At 40.3% G+C, this 24,280-nt stretch overlaps 1 protein-coding gene across 4 annotated transcripts in view; it reads left to right on the top strand.

The window, feature by feature from the left end:
• The window catches only part of HSDL2 (hydroxysteroid dehydrogenase like 2), a 94,188-nt gene extending 78,211 nt beyond the window's left edge, over positions 1 to 15,977 (top strand). For 3 of the 4 annotated variants that reach the window (XM_003810855.6, XM_034928858.3, XM_003810857.5), the window contains 2 exons: positions 3,066 to 3,194; positions 14,006 to 15,977. In XM_003810855.6, the coding sequence (XP_003810903.1) occupies positions 3,066 to 3,194; positions 14,006 to 14,118 (242 nt within the window). In that variant the 3' untranslated portion in view covers positions 14,119 to 15,977. Of the gene's footprint in view, positions 1 to 3,065; positions 4,095 to 4,934; positions 7,573 to 14,005 lie in introns of those variants that run through there. The other variant, XR_010109101.1, reaches the window with a different exon arrangement.
• The last annotated feature ends 8,303 nt before the right edge of the window (positions 15,978 to 24,280 follow it).

Below are 24,280 nucleotides of genomic sequence, written 5' to 3'. Positions count from 1 at the left end.
CCTGTGTCATTCCTCCCTTGTGACCACTCTGCAGCATTTGATACTGTTGACCACACTTTCCTTCTGGAAATGCTCCTTCCCCAGTCCTTCATTGTAACCTCCTTGCTTTCCTTCCCTGCCTGTGATCACACCTTGTCAGTCTCCCTTGCTGGCTGCTTCTCCTCTATCCTTCCCTTAAGCAATGTTCTTCAGGTCACTGGCTCAGCACTCTTGACACTCTACTCCTGACACTTTCTCTAGGAAACCCCAACCATTCACGCGGCTTCAATGACCATATGAACCGACTGGTTATGTGTCCCTGTTTCTAGCTTAGCCAGACTTCATTTGACATTTTTAGTTAACTGTCACAAAGATGCCTCAGCCTGAAAACGTCCAAAACAACCATTCCCAGGACCTACCTTTGCAACCACCCATGAAATCTGCTGAGTGTCTGGCTTGCTGTGTCTCTTGGGCAGTGTCGATCCACACCCTCTCTCTGCATGCCTCCTTGCCATGCCTCGAAAAATTGTGGAAATCCCTGGGTGGCTCGTGCCTATTATCCTAGCACTTTGGAAGGCCGAGGTGGGCAGATCACCAGAGGTCAAGACCAGCTTGGCCAACATGGCAAAACCTCATCTCTACTAAAAAATATAAAAATTAGCCGGGCTTGGTGGCGCGTGCCTGTAGTCCCAGCTACTTGGGAGGCTGAGGCAGGAGAATCGCTTGAACTCCGGAGGCGGAGGTTGCAGTGAGCCCAGATCGCATCACTGCACTCCAGCTTGGGCAACAGAGCGACACTCTGACTCAAAAAAAGAAAGAAAAAAAAATGGAGGAAATCAAGCACTTTCTGCTCAGATCCAGGCAAGTGGATGCCGTATCTGTCAAGATCAAGAAAAATAAAGTTCACAGCAGCAGGATTATACTTTGGTTGTCACAAAGAGAAGGCAGAGAAACAAGCTGAAGCAGTCTCTGCCCCTTGGTTTGACAGTGAAGGAGCTGAGATGAACCAGACGTGCTGGTTTGAGCTGTATTAAAATTTTAAACGTTGCCTGTAATCCCAGCACTCTGGGAGGCCAATTACTTGAGCTAAGGAGTTCGAGACCAGGCTGGGTAACATAGTGAGACCCTGTCTCTACAAAAATAAAAATAAAAAATTAGCTGGATCTGGCGATGTGTGCCTATAATCCCAGCTACTTGGGAGGCTGAGATGGGAAGACAGCTTAAGCCCAGAAGGTCGAGGCTGCAGTGAGTGATGATCATGCCACTTCACTCTAGCCTAGGCAACAGAGCAAGACCCTGTCTTAAAAAATTAAAAATCAAGCAATCTGCTGTTCTTCAGTAGTCTTCTCTCACTTAAAAAACAAATCCACCCAAGCCAAGAACTAGCAGATCATTCCTATATACCCTCCCCACCTTTTCCTCTTCATATGCAGTTACCTAGTCTTGTGGTTCTGCCTTGACATTCTCTCTCAAATGTACCCACTTTTCTCCATGCCTCTGCCATGGTCCCTGTCCAGGCATGCACCCTCAAGCTCCTGAACTATCCCAACACCATCCTTACTAGCCCTCTGCATCCTTTTGATTTCTCTCCATTTATTATCTACACTGCAGGTAGGGCCATACGTAAACCTTACCATATCATCTTCCTTCCATGACACATCCTGTAGGATGAAGTCATTTAATCCTTTACATGACTGGCTGTGCTCAGACCTAGACTGCCTCACAAGCTCATCCAACACCCATCTACCTTCTAGTGCCACTGTGTTTTTTTTTCAGTTCCTCACACGTGCTGCACTCTTGATTCTGGCTTTTTTGCATGTGCTGTTCCCATTGCCTGAAATACTTTCCCTCTACCCTGTCCATCTAGCTAATTCTTACTTAACTTTCAAATCTCAGCTTCAACTGAGCTTTCCTGACCCTTTTTGAAAACTTAATTTTGCATCGCAGTAAAAAATACATAACATTTTAACCACTTCTTGTTTCTTTTTTTTTCTTTTGAGATGGAGTTTTGCTCTTGTTGCCCCAAGCTGGAGTGCAATGGCGTGATCTTGGCTCACTGCAACCTCTGCCTCCCAGGTTCAAACGATTCTCTTGCCTCAGCCTCCCAAGTAGCTGGGATTATAGGCACTCCCCACCACACCTGGCTAATTTTTTGTATTTTTAGTAGGAACGGTGTTTCACCATGTTGGCCAGGCTGGTCTTGAACTCCTGACCTCAGGTCATCTGCCCACCTTTGCCTCCCAAAGAGTCAGGATTACAGGTATGAGCCACCATGCTCGGCCTATTTTAACCACTTCTAAGTGTACAGCTTAGTAGCATTAAATGCATTCACACTGTTTTATAACAATCATCACCTACCGGGCACGGTGTCTCATGCCTGTAATCCCAGCACTTTGGGAGGCCGAGGTGGGCAGATCACGAGGTCAGGAGATCGAGACCATCCTGGCTAACATGGTGAGACCCCTTCTCTACTAAAAATACAAAAAATTAGCTGGGTGTGGTGGCGGGCGCCTGTAGTCCCAGCTACTAGGGAGGCTGAGGCAGGAGAATAGCATGAACCCGGGAGGCGGAACTTGCAGTGAGCCGAGATTGCGCCACTGCACTCCAGCCTGGGCGACAGAGCTAGACTCCATCTCCAAAAAAAAGAAAAAAAGAAAACAAAAACAAAAACAAAACAATCATCACCATCTATCTCCAGAACTTTTTCATCATTCCAAGTGAAACTCTGTACCCATTAAACAGTTAACTCCCATTCCCCATCCCCCAGTCCCTGGAAACCACTGTTCTACTTTCTGTCTTTATGAGTTTTCTTACTCTGGTTATCTTGATTCCTTAATGTGCTCCCACATCACCCTCTACTTCCTCTTTTGTGAGTAGAACCATGGTTTTCTTTTTATTGAAGAGTCTTCAGAGCCTAGCAGAATACCTGGACGTGCTTAATAAATATTTGCTGAATTTGACTGATGGAGGTCTGGGGATTTTAACTTGGGAAACAGCATTTTGTAAGATTATTCTAATTGAAGTAATTATTAAATTTAAGAAGAACAGGGCTTCTATGACATTGATTTCTATATGTTTATCTCTAGGTGAAGATGGTGGCACGTGGTTTCTTGATCTGAAAAGCAAGGGTGGGAATGTCGGATATGGAGAGCCTTCTGATCAGGCAGATGTGGTGATGAGTATGACTACTGATGACTTTGTAAAAATGTTTTCAGGTGAGTTTTCCAGTTTATTAGTTTACCTTATTGTTCAGAGAAAATTTAGTTCTGACATTTTGCTTTATCCCTTCCCAAATAATCAAGACTTGTAAATGTTGGCAGCAGTGGAATCTTAGTTTTGGGAAGGCTGTTCTTACTGTTGCCTCCATTGCCACTTCTCCCTCCTCTCACAAGTGGAAGGTAGATGTCAGAATTATTTTCTTCCATTACTGAGAAGCCAGTAATATAATGTTGGGAACAGTGAGATAATTCAAAGGGACTCCTGGGTGGGCTTCATCATATTAGCTGGCCTAAGGTATTATGTTTCCAATAACACCCCAGTCACTAGAGGCACTGAACTCAGTAGCAGCAGTTCGCTTATTGAGAGTAGGGTTGTGCTTCCATCTTGCCAGCTGTTTCAATAGGAAACACATACCAGCCCTTGGCCATGGCCTAGTGACCCTGCTTTCTGTGGAGTCCTAAACCCAGAGAACCTTTTGTGTGATTTTCTATTCTGTCCATTTACCTCTAACTGTGCCAGAAAATTAAGGATAATTTTCTCTTTTCTACTCTTAGAAAACTACTCCAAATGATAAGTTAATTAACTCAAATTCTAAAAAATTAGAAGCAGCACTTGAAACTAAGCATAACATCCTGATCTAAAGAGTCTTTCATGGAGTGAATTATAAATGTTATTCAGACTTTGTTCTGTTTTAATCTTTTCTAAGCAGGAACATGGTGTATTCTGTGCCCTCTAAGTCTTTCTTTACAGTTCTAATTCAGGATGCTAATTGCCTGCATTCCATCGGAGTCAATCTGTATACGGTGTACTAATGATCAGCATTTCTTCAACTTTTCCCTTTTTTTATAGTGGTGTTAAATGTTCATATAAAAATTAGAAAATATAGGCCAGGCATGGTGGCTCACGCCTGGAATCCCAATGCTTTGGGAGGCCAAGGTGGGAGGATCACTTGCGCCCAGGAGTTTGAGACCAGCCTGGGCAACATGGGGAAACCCTGTCTCTACAGAAAATACAAAAATTGGTTGGGTGTGCTGGTGCGCACCTGTAGTCCCCAGCTACTCCAGTTAAGGTAGGAGGATTGCCTGAGCCCAGAGGTGAAGGCTGCAGTAAGTTGAGATAACACCACTGCACTCCAGCCTGGGCGGCAGAATGAAACCCTGTCTCAAAAAAAGAGAAAGTATACCTAAGAAAAAAGAAAATAAAATTATTTTTACCATACCACTGAAAGATGACCATAATATACATATGTATGATGCTAAACCATAACCAAACCAAAATATGGTTTAGCATCTATATATGTATATTATGCTCATCTTATTATGGTTTGCATAATTTGGTTTAGCATCATACATATGCATATTTGTATGTGTGTGTTAGTGTATATAAATATACATGTGTGCTTATAAAAACAGGATCATACCATTACTACTGTTTGGCAATCTTTTTCACTTAATACATTATAACATCTTTCAATGTTTATCATTGGTTATCCCTTTAATGATTTTTTTTTTTTTTGAGACGGAGTTTTGCTCTTGTTGCCCAGGCTGGAGTGCAATGGTGTTAACCTTGGTTCACTGCAACCTCTGCCTTCCGGGTTCAAGCAATTCTCCTGCCTCAGCCTCCAGAGTCGCTGGGATTACAGGTGCCCGCCACCATGCCTGGCTAATTTTTTGTATTTTTAGTAAAGACAGGGTTTCACCATATTGGCCAGGCTGGTCTCGAATTGCTGACCTCAGGTGATCCACCCGCCTTGGCCTCCCAAAGTGCTGGTATTACAAGTGTGAGCCACCACGCCCGGCCCCTTTAATGATTTTTAATAGTTTAGTGTTTCTTCAGTGTTTCAACAACTATTTCTCCATAGAGCTTAAACACAGTGCTTTGGACACATTTAATAAATGCTCAATGAATGTTTGGTGAATCGGAATCTTATAAATATTTGTTTTAACATGAAGACCATTTAAAATAAAAATTTATTGTCAACTTCTAAGTGGAAATAACAGTAATTATGTACGATTTATTTATTGCATGATTGCTACAGGTGAAGCAATCCTCCCAACAGTTCTTTCCAATAAAATATGTTCTCCATTTTATAGCAGTAAGTACTGAGGCTTTGAAAAATTAAATAATAAGCCCGAGGTCAGCTGATGAATGAGAAAATAGAGGAAGGATTTGAATCCAAGCTAACTCCAAAGCTTATGCTCTTCATTATTATGCTAGTCTGCCCTCCAAAGGTGAAGAAACCAAGTGACTTCTTTCTTTAATTTACATTTCACTTATGTAGCATACAGTTGAAATAATAGGCTTTCTATTGGTATCTTTCTTTGAATGTGGTCTTGGATTCACTGGATGAGGCCAGTCAGTTATATGAATTATTTTAAAAAACAATTATTCTTATCAAGTATATTTTATAGGTATGGTTTAGATCGGGAGCAAGTGAGTTTGCTTGTGCTTCTTATGTCCTTTTATTCTTACTGTTTATCCCATCTGCTTTCCTTTAAATGGGCACAATTTAGACTTTATATCCTAAGAATTCTCTTTGACGAGACCATAGCCATTTCTATGCCTAATTTATGTAGTGGATACATTATAAATACAAAAATTTAGGCCAGGCGTGGTGGTTCATTTCTGTAATCCCAGCACTTTGGGAGGCCAAGTCAGGTGGATGACTTGAGGTCAGGAGTTTGAGACCAGCCTGGCCTACAGGGCAAAACCCTGTCTCTACCAAAAATACAAAAATTAGCCGGGTGTGGTGGCACATGCCTGTAATTCCAGCTCCTCAGGAGGCTAAGGCATAAGAATCGCCTGAACCTTGAAGCGGAGGTTGCAGTGAGCTGAGATCGAGCCACCGCACTCCAGCCTGGGTGATTGACTGAGACCCTGTCTCAAAAAAAAAAAAAAAATTAAAGCAACTAGTAACCAACTAATCAGAATCTCTCCTTTTGGCCAATAGAGGCCACTGTATGGTGGAGCAGTATGACAGAAATAAAGTAAATTGAGCAATATTACTTTACCTGAGGAGGGGGATGTGTGTGTGTGTGTGTATAAAACATTGAGCTTACTAGCTTTTTTAAAAACTTTTGTTAAAACAGTATTGTTGAGGTCTAATTCACATGCAATAAAATTTACCATCCTAAGTATAAATGATTTTTAATAAATTTATAGTTACACAGCCATAACTACAGTCCAGTCTGAGAACATTTCATCACACCAAAAAATTCTCTCATGTCTCTTTGCAGTCGATCCTATTTCCATTCCCAAAGCCCTAGCCAGCCAAATACCAATTTGCTCTCTGTCTCTATAAATTTGCTATTTCTGGACATTTTATATATATGGAATAAAACAGTATATAGTCTTTTGCATCTAGCACCTTTTACTTATAGGCTTTTGATATTCATTCATATATATGTTGTAGCTGGTATCAGTAGTTCGGTTCCTTTTTATTGCTGAATAGTATTCCATTGTATGGATATACCACATGTTGTTTATTCACTCACCAGCTGATGGACACTTGGATTGTTTCAAGTTTTTGGCTATTATGGATATTGCTGCTATGAACATTCTCATACATGTATCAGTATGGATATTTGTTTTCATTTTTCTTGGGTAGATTTTTAAGAATGGAATTGCTAGGTCATATGGTAAGTTGATATTTAACTTTTTTTTTTTTTTCACTTAAAATAAAATAGAGATAGGGTCTCGCTTTGCTGCCCAGGCTGGTCTTGAACTTCTGGGCTAAAGCAATCCTCCTACCTCAGCTTTCCAAAGTCCTGGGATTACAGGCGAGAGCCACTGTACCCAGGCAATATTTAACTTTTTAAGAACCTACCAAACTATTTGCTACAGTGACTATACCATTTTTATAGTCCCATCAGCAATGTATTAAGGTTCCATTTTCTCTACCTATTCACCAACACTTGTTGTCTTTTAAAAACATTTTTTAAAAATTGCTCCTTGCAGAGCAGGGTTAACTCATAGGTAGTACACCCAGAGTTGGCTTGTTGTCTTTTTTATTATAGCCATTCTAGTGGGCATGTAGTGGTATCTCATATGTTTATTTATGTATTTATTTATTTTTTGAGACACAGTCTTGCTCTGTCTCCTAGGCTGGAGTGCAGTGGCATGATCTCGGCTCACTGCAACCTCCACCTCCTGGGTTCAAGCAATTCTCATGTCTCAGCCTCCCAAGAAGCTGGGATTACAGGCATGCACTACCACACCTAGGTAATTTTTGTATTTTTACTAGAGACGGGGTTTCACCATGTTGGCCAGGCTGGTCTCAAACTCCTGGCCTCGAGTGATCTACCCACCTCAGCCTCCCAAAGTGCTGGGATTATAGGCATGAGCCACCGTGCCCAGCCTCGTGTGGTTTTAATTTGTATTTTCTTACTGATAATGATTTAAACATATTTTCATGTGTTTGATAGCTACTTATATTGGGTGAATTGTCTATTCAGTCTTTGCTCATTTTAAAATTGAGTTGTCAGCCAGGCATGGTGGCTCATGCCTATAATCCCAACACTTTGGGGGGCCAAAGAAAGAGGATCACTTGAGGCCAGGAGTATGAGACCAGCCTGAATAACATAGTGAGACCCTGCTTCTACACACACACAGACACACACACACACACACAAGTAAAATTGAGTTGTCTTTTTAATATTGAGTTGTCAGATTCTTTATAAATTCTGGATGCATGTTCTTTATTGGATATGTGATTTGCAAATATTTTCTCCTAGTATGTGGTTTCTCTTTCCATTTTCTTAAAAGTATCTTCTGTATTACAAAAGTTGTTTTGTTTTGATCAAGTTTAATCTATTATTTTTTCCTGTTATCATTCATGCTTTTCCCACTAAATATTTTCTTTTTTACCGTTGTGAAATGAAATTATTGTCGTTAGTTTATTTCCAAATTGCCTGTTTCTGGTATATATAGCTATAACTAATTTTTGTGTATTGATTTTGTATCATTTGAATTAATCAGTGAAGCCATTTTGTAGCTGGGATTTTTTGTAGGAATATTTTAAATTAGTAATTCAATTTCTAGTTGTATGTCAATAGCTTTTTAAAAACAGCTTTATTGAGATATAATTCATATACCATACAGTTCACCCACTTAAAGTGTAAAATTCATCTGTTGCTTTTAAAACATTTTCGTCATCTCAAAAAGAAACCTCCTACCCATTAGCGGTCAACCTCATATCCCTCTATATCCCCACTGCTACCCCTAAACAACCACTAATCCACTTTCTGTCTCTACCTATCAGCTGTCAATGTAATATCCCTCAATATCCCCACCAGCAGCCCTAAGCAACAACTAATCAACTTTCTATCTCTATGGTTTTCCCTATTCTGACTTTCGTATGAACTGAGTCATGTAATATGTGATCTTTTGTGACTGGCTTCTTTCACTTAACATAATGTTTTCAAGTTTCATCCTTGTAGTAGCATGTATTAGTATTTCATAACCTTTTAAAAAATAAAGTGAAATTCAGATAACATGCAATTAGTCATTTTATTTTTATTTTTTGAGACAGAGTCTCGCGCAGTCACCCCAGCTGGAGTGCAGTGGTGTGATCTCAGCTTACTGCAACATCTGCCTCCTGGGTTCCAGCAATTCTCTTGCCTCAGTCTCCTGGGTAGCTGGGATTACAGGAGCCCACTACCACGCCTGGGTAATTTTTGTATTTTTAGTAGAGACAGAATTTCACCATGTTGGCCAGGCTGGTCTCGAACTCCTGACCTCAGGCAATCCTCCTGCCTCGGCCTGCCAAAGTGCTGGGATTACAGGCGTGAGCCACCAGGCCCGGCCGCAATTACTCATTTTAAAGTGTACAGTTCAGTGACATTTAATATATTCACAGTGCTGTGCAACCATCCCTCCCTGGTTTCAAAACTTTTTCATCACTGCAGAGGAATACCTGTACCATATGTAAGTAAGCACTTCTCATTCTCACCTCCCCTGGCAACCACTAATCTGCTTTTTCTCTATTGATTTGCATACTCTGAATATTTTAAACAAATGGAATCATGCAATATGTGACCTTTTGCATCTGACTTATTTTATTTAGCATAATGTTTTTGAGGTTCATCCAAGCTGTAGCATGTATCAGTACCTCATTTCTTTTTCTGGCTGAATATTATTCCATTATATGGATTTACCACAATTCATTTACCTATTCATCTTTTGTTTCTGCTGTCTGGCTATTATGAATAATGCTTCGATAAACATTCATATACAAGTTTCTATGTGGCTTTATGTTTTCATTTCTCTTGGCTATCTACATGGGAGTAGAATTCTAGGTCATAATATAATTTTATGTTTAACTTCTCAAAGAATTGCCAAAAGGTTTTTCATAGTGGCTGCATCATTTACATTCCCACCGGCAATGTACAAGGATTTCTATTTTTCCATATCCTTGCACTTACCAACACTTCTTTTTTGTTATTATTTTGTTTTTTCATTATTGCCACCCTAGTGGATGTGAAATGGCATCTTATTGTTTTGATTTGCATTTCCCTAATGACAAATGATATCATACTTTTTTTATGTGCTTATGGATCAAAGGTATTTCCTTGGAGAAATGTCCCTTCAAGTCCTTTGCCATTTCAAAATTTGGTTATTTGTCTTTTATTATTCAGTTTTAAGAAATTCTGGCCAGGCGCAGTGGCTCACCTGTAATCCTAGCACTTTGGGAGGCCGAGGCGGGCAGATCACTTGAGGTCAGGACTTCGAGACCAGCCTGGCCAACATGGTGAAACCCCATCTCTACTAAAAATACCAAAATTAGCTGGGCGTGGTGGCAGGTGCATGTAATCCTATCTACTCAGGAGGCTGAGGCAGGAGAATCGCTTGAACCCAGGAGGCGGAGGCTGCAGTGAGCCAAGATCACGCCATTGCACTCTAGCCTGGGTGACACAGAGACTGTCTCAAAAAAAAAAAAAAAAATCTTCATATATTTTCAGTTAGTTATGTTTCATCAGATACATGATTTACAAATGCTTTTTCACATTTTTTGTAGGTTGTTTTTTCACTTTCTTGATGATATATTTTGAAGCACATATGTTTTTAGTTTTGAAGTTCAACCTATTTTTTTTTATTTTTACTTCCAGTGTCATATATAAGAATCCTTTGCCAAATCAAGGTTAGGAAGCTTTATACCTATATTTTCTTCTAAGAGTTTTGAGTTTTACCTCTTACATTTAGGTTTATGATCCATTTTAAGTTAATTTTTGTAGACGGTAGGAGAGTCCAACTTTATTCTTTTGTATGTGGATATCCAGTTATCCCAGCACCATTTGTGGAATAGACTGTTCTTTCCTGTGTTAAATGGTCTTGGCACCCTTGTTGAAGATCAGTTGACTATAGAGACATGGGTTTAGTTAAATCCATAGATGTATATGTACAGTTAATTATAGAATTACCAAATAACTCACAATTTCTACTTGTAAATATATACTCAAAAGAATTGAAAACAGGCACTCGAACAAATAAATGTACATGCATATTCACAGCAGCGCTATTCACAATAGGCAAAAGACAGAAACAACCCAAATGTCCATTAAGGGATGCATGGATAAACAAAGTGTGGTATATACATATAATGAAATAGCAGTCAGCCATAAAAAGGAATGAAGTACTAATACATGCTACACCATGGGACATTATGCTAAATGAAAAAAGCCAGACACCAAAGATCACATATTGTAGAAATCCTTTTATATTAAATATCTAGAATAGGTGCATCCATAGACACAGAGAGCTGTTGGTGGTTGCCAGAGTCTGGAGGCAGGGGGAACTGCTAATGCTGAACCCCTGAGGGTTTCATTTTGGGATGATGAAAATGGTTGAAACTAGATAGATACCACGTGTTGCGTGGTGGTACACAACATTGTACCTGGACTTAAATGCCACTAAATTGTTTCTCTTCCTTTTCTTATAAGGGCACTAATCCCATCATTCCGGCTCCATCCTCATGATTTCACCTAAACCAAATTATTTTCCCAAGGCCCCACTTCCTGAGACCATCACACTGAGGGCAAGAGCTTCAAGATATGAAGTTTGTGGGGAATGCCAACATTCAGTCCATGACACTAAGCAAAGTCTTCCTGTACTCTTCCCACAGCTTCTTGATGCAGTTTTCTACGTTGTCAAATGTATCAGCTTGTGTCAGTCCACTTTTTCCCCGGAGCCCTTTGTCTTCATGTTATAATCTAGACCTGAAGCTCATTAAGCCTGCTACACAGCTGTTGTCCTAGAAATTTAACTCTCTCCTGCATTGAATCTCCTGTTTCCTGGATCCCATGTCTTCTTTCTTCCTTTACATCTTCATTTTGGTGGCACATATTGTCCAGTAGTTTCATGAGAAAGGATACATTAGAGATAATTTTTGTGTGTATCTGAAACTACTATTATTCTACCAACTCTCTTGATTGTTTGTCTGGGTAGAGATTTCCAGGTTGCAATTCATTTTCCCTCAGAATTTTGAAGCCATTGCTTTATCATCTTAAGATTATCGTTGAGAATTTGATGTTGTTCGTCTTAATCTTTTCTATCTACCCCTGTCCTTTCTGAAAGTTTTTGAAATCAGAGACATATTTCTCTGTGGTAGTCTGGTATTTCACAGTGATAAAAGGTAAATGTCATTTTCCCAGCCCCTTGAAAAGTTCTTATATTATTTCTTTGATAGTTCTCTCAGTTTTCTCTCTTCTGACTTTCTGGAGAAAAAGATCATCTGATTTAATCACTCATTTCTCCTATTACACATATATTTGTATAATTCTTTTCAGTTTCTAGGAGATCGACTCACCTTCTTTTTCCTACCTTTCTACTGCATTTTAATTTTGTTGACTAAAATTTTACTTTCTAAGAGCTCATCTTGTTTTCTGATGGTTTTTCTTCCTCCTCCTCAATCCAACCCATCCCCTCTCCTTCCCTGGCATCACTGCCTTTCCCCCTTTCCCTTTTTCTCCTCTCTCCCTCTCCTTCATCCCCTCTTCTTCTCCTCTCTCCTTCCTGTGCTCCTCCTCTTCCCTCTTTCTCCGCCTGCATCCTGTTCCCCATCCCTTGCTGTATTATTTTCTTTTATCTCTGAGGGCAGAGATTGTGGAATTTTTAATTTGTTCTCCATTTACTCTACTTTAGTTATCTTTTGTCTGAGCCAGCATTCTGTTTCCTCCAAGTTGCTCTTATCTGTGTTTTGGTTTTGGTTATATTTGATGTCCATTCATCTCTATGGGCAAGGCTCTGCAAAGCTCATTGGAAGATGTGTGTGAGTGGGGTGGGTGGAATGGTAGGCTTCACTGTAGAATAACAGAGCATGATCCAGTTGATTTAGCTGAAGGACACCCAGATGTCTGTATCTGTGTTTTTGGAGGGGCTGTTCTGTTCCTTCCAGAATAAAGATCTTTCAGTATCCTCCATGTAAATAAAAGTTACCCCTTCATTTATTATTTCTAAGTATTGGGATTTTAACATCACACTGTCTTAAAGTAGGACACAGCTCAGTTTATTCATTAAAATAAAAGAGTTGGACTTGATCCTTTCTACCTATAATAACTCCATGAGGCTTTGCTATAACCTCTATTTAGAATAATTTAAAGGCATTTAATAGCTTAATATAATATATATATAATACATTAACTCACACACTTTCTCTGCAAAGAACCTGTGTGGGGCACAGGGGTGGGGAGGGTGGCTACTAAGCTACTAATAAACCAAACACATATTGTGCCTTCTAGAAGATATGTCATCTATATCAATTAGCATAATGTAAGACAGAAAATTATAATGAGGCTGGGCCAGATGGCTCACATCTGTAATCTCAGCACTCTGGGAGGCAGGTGGATCATTGAGACCAGCCTGGGCAACATGGCAAAACCCCATCTCTATAAAAAATTAGCCCTGCATGGTGTTGCTTGCCTGTAGTCCAGCTACTCAGGAGGCTGAGGTGGGAGGTTCAGATGAGCCTGGGAAGTCAAGGCTGCAGTAAGCCATGTACTCCACTGTACATGTACTCCAGCCTGGGAGACAGAGTGAGACCTTGTCTCAAAAAAAAAAAAAAAAAAAAAAGGAAAAAAAGTCATAAATGAAAGGCAGACATATCTGGCTTTGAATTACAGCACTGCCTCATACAAGCTGTGTGACCTTGAGCAAGCCAAAATCCTTTTTGAGTCTGTTTCCTCATTAATTCCACTATGTGACAGACCCCGTACTGACACTGGAATAAGAGTAGCAGATAACAAATGTACTTCTCTCCATGGAGCTCATATTTATTACATGTTGTTATTAGGTACAATTCTATTTTAATGCTCACATTTTTTATACCCTGGCATTTCTGTGGTTAAAGTAATGCTAACACATATTTTGTGTCCATACACTATACTTTTAATGATCATTTCTTAAGACTGTTTTGTTCATTTACACCATTTGGTTTTTTGAACTTGAAATGTCAAAAGTTTAATGAACTATCGTTAAGTTGGAAAATTAACTAAAATAGACAGTATTTGTTTACCAGAATTCATTTGAGGGCCGTGTATCCTTTAGTGTATAAAAATCTTTTTGGTGTAAAAACATTTGCTATAATCTTTTGCTGATTGTTGTTTTTATGCTAGCTCTTAATAGGATATTGTTAACATCTAAGTCTAGGAATTGGGATTCCCAAGATACTGATATAAAATGCTGTAACAGAAATTTCTATGCTTCTGAGGTTTATAGAACTCAAGGAGATTCTTTTTACAATGCGTGTTCTTAAAGCAATATATCCCTAAGGGCACTAATGGTTGCTTTTCCCTCTCTCATTTTCTCATTTTAGGGAAACTAAAACCAACAATGGCATTCATGTCAGGAAAATTAAAGATTAAAGGTAACATGGCCCTAGCAATCAAATTGGAGAAGCTAATGAATCAGATGAATGCCAGACTGTGAAGGAAAATATAAAAAAAAAGTCGACTGCTATGCTCAAAAAGTAAAAGAAGCTCAACAGTTAAAATCTAATGTTTGTTTTCTTTCCTGTTGTATTATAAGGATATGCACGTTTGTTCTGGAAAAGATAGAATTTGTCTCTAAAAGACTTGAAATTGTAATTAAAATGGCAAGCTAATCAAACATAAGCTTCATTAAGTGGGATTCTAAGACAGTCTGTGTTTTTATATTTCAAGGGTTTAACCCTTTGAGCCTTACATCTCATTCACTGTCTTTCTCCAAGAAAAGTATTTTGGGCGGACAGTCAGATCAAGCAGTAAAATTAGCTCTTTCAAATCTTCTTGTCATGTAAAATGAAGCTAGTCTGTTTTAAAATTTTTAGTTTTGGATTGTATACTAATGAAAATCTTAATGATGTTTTTGATTTTTATATACTTATTTTAAAGAAAATCATATAGTGCATTTTACAAAAATCATAAAAAACGAATTAGTACTGGCGAGGACTAAATGAAACAATAATTTTTCATTTTGATAACTAGCTTTCCAGGTGGACTTAGCCATAGGAAAATATTACTAATGTAATTTAACAAATTGCTGCATGTATTCCATTTAAAAATATGTTTAAATTGTCCTAAAACAAAATAATTTTCTCCCTAGGAGTATGCATTTGGCTACAATGTTTTGAAACAGAAACCTTAGAATAGGTCATTGGTATGGGCTGAACTGTGTATCCCCCAATTCATTTGTTGAGGTCCTGACTCCCATTTCTTTTGAATGTGACTGTTCGGAGCTGAGGCCTTTAAAGAGGTGACTTAAGTTCAAAGGAGGCTGTTAGTCTAATCCAACATGGTGTCCTTTGGACATAAGAGATACCAGCAACGTGTGCACAGAACAAAGACCAGGAGAGGACACAGTGAGAAGGCAGTTATCTGCAAGCAAAGAGAGAGGCCTCAGAAGAAACAAAATCACCAGCACCTTGATCTTTGACTTCTAATCTCCAGAATAGTGAGAAATAAATTTCTGTTGTTAAGCCGTCCACTGTGGGAGGCCGAGGCAGGAGGACTGCTTGAGGCCAGGAGTTCAAGGCCAGCCTGGACAACATAGTAAGACCCTGTCTCTACCCCCCTAATAAATTAATTTTAAAAGCCCCCCAATCTGTGGTATTTTATTATGGCAGCCCTAGCAAGCTAATACAGTGGTTTGAGAGGCTGGGAGGGTTGAAGGGAAGATAAACTTTTAAAAAGCTCTTATCTTTCATTTCAATCAGTTAAAAATACTTGCTCAGTGTAACAATTTTGCTTCTCAGCTTCCACTCTAATATTGTTGTGCCATTAAGCAATTTAGCTAATCCTGACATTTCTTAGATTCATAATGTTAGGAACATTTAATCTGTATTTTACAAGTTAGGAAGCAGAGGATCAGAGATGGGAAAGGACTAGCCCAAGGCCAACATTAACAAGCCCTCTAACAAAAACTTTACAATACATTTATGTTGAATGGAACTCCAAGATCTCACCTCTCCATCCAGGAATGGAGTCCATGTAATCAAAGTGAACTTAAAAATAGGACAGTTTCAACAAGTCAGGAGATTCACAGCAACTGATCAAAGGGAGTCCAGTCAACGTGAGCAAGCGTGATTATGATGAGGAAGCCCCCTCTGCTTTAATCCACACAAGGAACGTAACCTGAAGTAACCTGATGTTAACCAATCTGCTGTGTCTACTATGCTGTTTCCTTGTTCCTGCTAGTGCTGCCTTACAAATGCAGACCGTTCTGTCATACCTGGCGGGGCTTCTGTTTTATTTTATAGGCTGGATGCTACCCAGTTCATGAATCGCTAATAAAAGCCAATTAGATCTTTACATAATTTGTTGAGATTTTATTCTTTGACATTCTTAAAGGTTTGGGAAAATTAGAGGTAGAACATACCGTGAGGCAGCAATCTCTGGGTTCTGGTCATTAAAATATGAATTTGCTAATTATACCTATCCCAACAGGGGGATTGAGTCAAGGGACCTTGCCCTTTTCTGGACTGACCTGCTTGATTATTGCCCTAAGTGATTGTTAGTTAGGTTGCCCATTGGAATCTCTGCCTTCTGGCTTTAAAAATTTTTTCCAGATTGGAGTAAATTGAGCTGACTGGTTTTGAGCTTTGTAATGTTAGGGGACCAGCAATGAGTTCCTCTGATCCATCCAATCATTAGTAGATTAAATCTTTGTTTTAAACCCATCACAGTCCACTATTCATCCCTTTTTAAAATAACCATTTAAAAATTTTCTACCCTGAATTGCATTTTGAAAGGGATGGTTCCTAGGTAACACAAGGTAGAAAATTTACATCTCAAAGGCAGAGAACTTACATTTCAGGCCTAAATATTGTTATTTGCCAAGACAGAAAGTTGATGCTAAGAAGCCCAGTTCAGACAAAATGGTTGAAGGTGAGTTTATTTGGACTAATGCTCTCACCTACTGTAAGAATTTCTACTGATTTTCCTTTATAGATACACGTTTTTACAAAGAGTTTCAAAATAACTGGCTAAATACCAGAAAGGCAAATTTTGGAGACTGATTTAATTCAATAGGCGGTCTTTTCAACTTAGCTTCTGTTTCTTAACTAGATTACTGAGTTCAGGGCACAGCCCATTAGCAAATAGAGCAGACAAAGGGTTTCCTATTTCTGGATGCAGATGGATAGTTCTGAAAATGCAAATCTGCTTCACCCAAGGGCCTAATTTTTATAAATATTACCTAGCTTTCTTTTTGCCTTTGGAGTAAAACAGTAACTAAGTGAAAAGATTGGCAGATTCAATTTTCTTATAAACTAGTTGCTTAAACTTTTCATTTGCCTTCTACATGAGCTCTTTTAAAGAGACAAACATTTTTGAAATCTTTTTAGAAGCTTTTGCACATCAATAGGTATCCCTAGGAGGGCCTGATTCAGAAGCCCTCATTTTTAAACTCAATTCTTAGATGAACAAACAGTCTTATTCATCTGGAATGTTCCACATAATGGTCATCATAATTCTAATTTATCTTTAGTAAGATTTCACCATTTTTGTAAGTATTTGCAGCTTCTAGGCCCTAACACATGTAAAAGGTAAACATAGCCAGAAGGTGAAATACACAGTTCTTTAAAAATTTAAGGATGCTGGCCAGGCGAGGTGGCTCACACCTGTAATCCCAGCACTTTGGGAGGCTGAGGTCGGAGGCCAGGAGTTTGAGACCAGCCTAGCCAACATGGTGAAACCCCGTCTCTACTAAAAATACAAAAATTAGATGGGTGTGGCAGTGTGGCCTTTAATCCAGCTACCCAGGAGGCTGAGGTGCGAGAATTGTTTGAGCCCAGGAGGTGGAGGTTGCATTGAGCTGAGACTGCGCCACTGCACTCCAGCCTGGACAACAGAGTGAGATGCTGTCTTAAAAATAAAAAAAAAGAATTAAGGATGCCATTTTTAAGTTGAATCTTGAGTCTCTCAGAGTCAAGATAAAAGTCTGAGTGAAACGCCATGAGGTTGGGTCACTGTGTTTGCTATCTATCTATCTATCTATCATCATCTATCTTATCTATCATCATCTATCCTATCTATCTATCTATCTATCTATCTATCTATCTATCTATCTATCTATCTATCTATTTTTGTCCAGGTTGCCTGGCTTGTAATTCCCATAGCCCTTGTTACAAGCTTTTGTTACAATGTTGGGTGTTAGGCCTTGCAGGCAGGCTTCAGGAAACAGAATCTCTCTGACCTTCTCTTGCCTTCCTTTCACCTCCGCAAGGCAGAACTGTGGGTCATATAAACCCTTATTCCAGAGAGGGTCCTGCTCCATATGCTGGGGGAAAGAATGCCAACTTAATGAAGCCTCCATAAAAACCCAAGAGGACTGGGTTCCAAGAGCTTCTGGATAGCTGAACACATGGAGGGTCCTGGAGGGTGACACACCCCGGGAGGACTGGAGAGCTCTGTGCCCCTTCCCCAATACTGTGCCCTATGCATCTCTTCATATGTTATCCTTTATGATTTTCTTTGCAATAAACTGGTAAACGTGTTTCCCTGAGTTCTGTGAGCTGCACCAGCAAATTAATCAAACCCCAAGTGGAGGTTGTGGGAACCCCAACTTGAAGCCAGTTGGTCAGAATTTCCAGACGCCCAGAGTTACAACTGGTGTCTGGGAGGTGGGGCAGTTTTGGGGACTGAGCCCCTCGACCTGTGGCATCTAACACTATCTACCTGGAGACAGTAGATAGTGGGCAACATGGTGAGACCCACTATCTCCAAGTAGATAGTGTCAGAATAAAACTGGAGGACACCTACTTGGTGTCCACTGCTTAGTGTGTGGGAAAAACTCTCACAAATTTGGTCACAGAAGTCTTCTTGTGTGTTGATGATTGTTGTTTAGTATGAGAGCAGAGGAAAAATGGTTTAGAGTTTTTTCCCAAAACAGTCATGTAATGCTATCATAGTATACCTCAGTGCATAGATGTTTTATTTTTTCTGCCACTCATTCTAGAGTGCAGTGGCATGCTCATAGTTCACTGCAGCCTTGAATTCCTGGGCTCAAGGTCTTAGCTTTCCAAGTCTCAGCTTTCCTGGGCTCCTGCCTCAGCTTTCCAAGTAGCTGGGATTACAGGCACATACCACCATGCCTGGCTTTGTTTGTTTTTTGTGTGGACAAGGTCTCACTTTGTTGCCCAGGCTGGTCTCAAACTCCTGGCTTCACGCAATCCTCCCACCTCAGCCTCCCAAAGTGCTGGGATTATAGGTGTGAGCCACCATGCCCAGCCTAAATAATTTTTTAAATTCCAGTTTTTAATTATTCTTTGTTAGGATACAGAAATGCTTTGTGTCCTGCAATACTGTTAAATCTCCTTATTAGTTTTAGCAGCTTTTTTTGTAAATCCCTTAGGATTTTCTATCTATGTGATTGTTATCTGCAAATAAAGGCAGTTTTATTTCTTCTTTTCCACTCTGTGTGCCTTATTTTTTTTTCTTGTCATATTGCACTGTTAGACCCACAGTATAGTGGTGAATGTTGGTGGTGAAAATGGATATCCTAGCCTTGTTCTTAGTCTTAGGGGGAAAACACTGTGTTTTTTCACCATTAAATATGATAGTTGTAGGGCGTTTTTTTTGTAGATGCACATTATCAGGCTGATTGTTGTTTATCTGCTGAGTATTCTTAATTATACATGATTGCTGAATTTTGTCAAATGCTATTTCTATTATCTATTGAGATGATTAGGTTATTCTCCTTTATTCTATTAATATGGTGAATTAAAATGATTTTTTAAAATTACTTTTACTTCTTTTAGAGATGGGCTCTTGCTGTTACCCAGGCTGGTCTCAAACTCTTGGTCTCAAGCAATCCTCCTGCTTTGGCCTCTCAAAGTGCTGGAATGACAGGTGTGAACCACTTTGCCTAGTCTAAAATTATTTTTTAAGTTAAAAATATTTATTGTGCTGTTTTCCCCAACCCATGTTTGTTGAAGCCAAATGTACTTAAATAGAGACAAATAGCTGTATCTAGGGGAATGATGGCAGTTTAGGAAGTACCAGGCTTCACTCCCAGCCAACAGAAAAGTTCAACTAGAAACTATCCACAGGCCAGAAAATCCTTTTGTAAACCCCAATACTTGGAAACAAGTTTGAGACACACATGGTCCACAGAACGGAATGAAATCTGAATTAGAAGGATAAGGAGGACAGTCTTCTTTTTCCCCCCCTTTTTAATAGACTGTGTCTCACTATGTTGCCCAAGGAAGAATGGTCTTATTCCAACTGTGGCACCCCTTTCCCTCCAAGTCAGCACAATGCCAGACAGAAAAGATTCTCCTGGCCCACAGTTTCTACTAGGGGAAAACAGAAATTGAAATAGTCATCTAGCTTCCCTAGCATTCTGAGATGTTTCCCAGGCAGCCCACTGTGGTTTCCCCTACCTACCCTTGGGGAAATGGCACCACTACACGACTCAGGGCCAGGTAGAAACAATGAGAGGAGGCAGAGGTCACAGTAACCAGCACATGGATCTTGGTAATACCTCTACGTTTCTGCCAGCTGTGGCACCAGATTAGAGATACCAGCCAGTCTCAAAGCCCACCCACAAAGCTGAGCTAGTCACCTTCAGAAGCACGGTGGGAATTTCAAGCTAGCTTGAGTCCCTAGATAGCTAGTCTCTGTGCCCAGCCTCGGAGCCCACCCCAACAATCCTACTCAAGCAAGGAAACTCCTGCCTCCATGCACTGAGAGAAGGAGCTAGACCAGCTTGACCCAGGAAGTCAAATGAAGATCTACTCAGCCCTCAGCCAAAAATCCCACCTAACAACCTACCTAGGCAGGAAGACTCCCACCTCCGAACGTTTAAGAAATGCAAAGGGGCCAGACTGGCTTGACCTGCGAGGTCAAACAACCACTCAGCTCAGCTAAAAGCCTACCCCACAGTTCCACCCTGATGGGGAGGCAATCCTCAATTGTGCCTTTTTTTTTTTTTTTTTTGAGATGGAATTTCGCTCTTGTCACCCAGGCTGGAGTGAAATGACATGGTCTCACCTCACTGCAACCTCTGCCTCCCGGGTTCAAGCAATTCTCCTGCCCCAGCCTCCCGAGCAGCTGGGATTACAGGAGACTGCCATCACGCCCAGCTAATTTTTGTATTTTTAGTAGAGACAGGGTTTCTCCATGTTGGCCAGGCTGGTCTCAAACTCCTGACCTTGTGACCCACCCACGCCTCGGCCTCCCAAAGTGCTGGGATTACAGGCGTGAGCCACTGCGCCCAGCCTCAACTGTGCAATTCTAAGGAGCATAGCTTATGATTCCACTTGTCCCAAGCAATGACTCCACCTAACTTCCAACCCCAGCCCGCAGCCTTGCCTAACTGCAGATCCCAAATATCAGAATTGCTTGGCTAGGGAATATATCCTGTGACTAACCTGACCAAAAGCCATCACAGTACCCAGCCAGCAGCTCTACACAATATCAGAGCAAAGGCAGTAGCCCAGTCAACTAGAGAAATCACAACAAGCTCTGCCTGTCTGGGGTCATTCCAGCTTATCTGGGAGCTGGCCCTTCCAGAATCAGAGGCTAAATAGAGAAGGTCTATTCCTGCCAAAGAACACCTGCAAAAGCCAGAAGAGAGGGCGGTCTTCTTCTTCTTCTTTTTTTTTTTTTTTTGAGATGGAGTCTTTCTCTGTTGCCCAGGCTGGAGTGCAGTGGCACAATCTCGGCTCACTGCAAGCTCCACCTCCCAGGTTCACGCCATTCTCCTGCCTCAGCCTCCTGAGTAGATGGGACTACAGGCGCCCACCACCACACCTGGCTAATTTTTTGTATTTTTAGTAGAGATGGGATTTCACCATGTTAGCCAGGACGGTCTCGATCTCCTGACCTCGTGATCTGCCTGCCTTGGCCTCCCAAAGTGCTGGGATTACAGGCGTAAGCCACCATGCCCAGCCAGGGGTGGTCTTAAATGCTCAGACAACAATGCAAGGACACAAAGATTGCAAAGAATCAGTGAATCACTTTCAAAAGACAATAATAAAGCTTTAATAATGGGCCCCAAAGAAATGGAGATCTAGGAAATGACAAAGAATTCAGAATAATAAAGAAGTTCAGTAAACTATAAGAATATATGGATAGAAAATTTAATGAGATTTGGAAAACAATACACAAGAAATTTGAGAAAGAAATAGAAACAATAAAAAAGAAACAAATTCTAGAGATGAAGAATACAATGACTGAATGGAAAAATTAAGTAGAAGGCTTCGATAGCAGACTCGATCAAGCAGAAGAATAGATCAGTGAGCTGGAAACAGAACATTTGAAATTATCCAGTCGGAGAAGCAAGAAGACAAAAGAATAAAAAAGAATGAAGAAAGCCTGTAGGAATTTTGGGACACCATCCAGAGACTAAACCTTTGCTCAACAGAAATTTTAGAAAGAGTCAAAGAGCCAGAAAGCATATTTAAAGAAATAATAGGCCGACACGGTGGCTGACGCCTGTAATCCCAGCACTTTGGGAGGCTGAGGTGGGTAGATCACTTGAGGTAAGGAGTTTCAGACCAGTCTGACCAACATGGAGAGACCCTATCTCTACTGAAAATACAAAATTAGCCAGGCATGGTGGTGCATGCCTGTAATCCCAGCTACTCGGGAGGTTGGGGCAGGAGAATTGCTTGAACTCAGGAGGCGGAGGTTGTGGTGAGCTGAGACTGTGCCATTGCATTCCAGTCTGGGCAACAAGAATGAAAACTCCATCTCAAAAAATAATAATAATAATAATAATAAAAATAAATAAATAAATAATAAATGAAACTTCCTTAAACTGGGGATAGACACCAACAAGCAGTATAGGAAGTACAGAGTTTTCCAATCAAAGAGGAATACAACCCAAAGAGGAGTATATCAAGACACATAATAATCAAACTACCAAAAATCAAAGACAGAAAATTTTGAGAGCAGCAAGAGATAAGAAACATACCACATACAAAGGGGTGCTAATATAACTACCAGCAAAGTTTTCAGAAATTTTCAGAAATCCTGCAGGCCAGTGGGATGACATTCAAAGTGGTGAAGGAAAAAACCTGCCAAAAAATAATACTTTATGCAGCAAAGCTGTCTTTCAGAAATGGGGGAGAAATAAAAACCTTCCCAGAAAAACAAAAGCTAAGGGAGTTTATCACCATTAGGCCTGCCTTGCAGGAACTGCTTAAGGGAATTCTTTAAACTGAAACCAAATAGCTGTATCTAGTCAACATAATGGTATATAACTAGTAGGATGCTATGGTCTGAATGTCTGTGTTCCCCTAAAATTTATATGTTGAAATCCTAATCCCAAGGTGATGGTATTAGAAGGTGCAGCCTCTAGGAGATGATTAGGTCATGCGGATATAAATAGGTAATATGACCTCATGAATGGAATGGTGCCCTTATAAAAGAGGCCCAAGAAAGCTCCCTTGCTCTTTCTGCCACTGGAGATTACAGGGAAAAGATGGTCTTCTATGAAGAAGTGGGCCTCCACCAGACACCAAATCTGCCTGTACACCAATCTTGGAATCCTAGCTCCCAGAACTGTGGAAATCAATTTCTGTTGTTCATAACCCACTCAATTTATTATATTTTGTTACAGTAGCCTGAGCATACTATGACATGGGATCAGATTTCTTTTTTTTTTTTTTTTTGAGATGGAAGTCTCCCTCTGTCGCCAAGGCTGGAGTACAGTGGCATGATCTCCACTCACTGCAACCTCCACCACCCGGGTTCAAGCCATTCTCCTGCCTCAGCCTCCCGAGTAGCTGGGATTACAGGCATCCGCCTCCACGCCCAGCTAATTTTTGTATTTTTAGTACAGACGGGGTTTCACCATCTTGGCCAGGCTGGTCTTGAACTCCTGACCTCGTGATCCACCCACCTTGGCCTCCCAAAGTGCTGGGATTACAGGTATGAGCCACCGTGCCCGGCCAACATGGGATGAGATTTTAAACTTTACAGCACACAAATCTCTTATTTTAGACTTTTTATCTTCCTTATGATATTCTTTTCCAGGCAATTGTTTCTAAATTCTGAGATGTTTAAGTCAATATAAAGATGGTAAAGATTCTTGACAAACCAAATACTATAATAATTACTGACCGGGCACCGTGACTCACACCTGTAATCCCAGCATTTTGGGAGGCCGAGGCGGGCGGATCACGAGGTCAGGAGATTGAGACCATCCTGGCTAATACAGTGAAACCCCATCTCTACTAAAAATACAAAAAATTAGCCAGGCATGGTGGCACAAGCCTGTAATCCCAGCTATTCAGGAGGCTGAGGCAGGGGAATCGCCTGAACCTGAGAGGCAGAGGTTGCAGTGAGCCGAGATTGTGCCACTGCACTCCAGCCTGGGTAACAGAGCGAGACTCCGTCTCAAAAAAAAAAAAATTATTATTATTTTACATAAGAAGAAACAATGCAATGATTGATTTTTGAGTGAAAAGTTAACTTTATATTTCTAGGAAAAATCCCATTTAGTCATATTGTATTACTTATATATTGGTGGATTCAATTTTGTATTTGTGTCCATTTGCCATATTGGGGCTGTAGTTTTTTTTGTTTATTTGTTTGTTTGTTTGTTTGTTTTTGAGATGGAGTCTTGCTCTGTCACCCAGGCTGGAGTGCAGTGGCTCGACCTC

This window comes from Pan paniscus, chromosome 11 (assembly GCF_029289425.2).
Source record: "Pan paniscus chromosome 11, NHGRI_mPanPan1-v2.0_pri, whole genome shotgun sequence".
In the NCBI taxonomy this organism is placed as follows: domain Eukaryota; kingdom Metazoa; phylum Chordata; class Mammalia; order Primates; family Hominidae; genus Pan; species Pan paniscus.
Note: the sequence above shows the minus strand (reverse complement) of the source record. Positions and strands in the feature narration are given on the sequence as shown.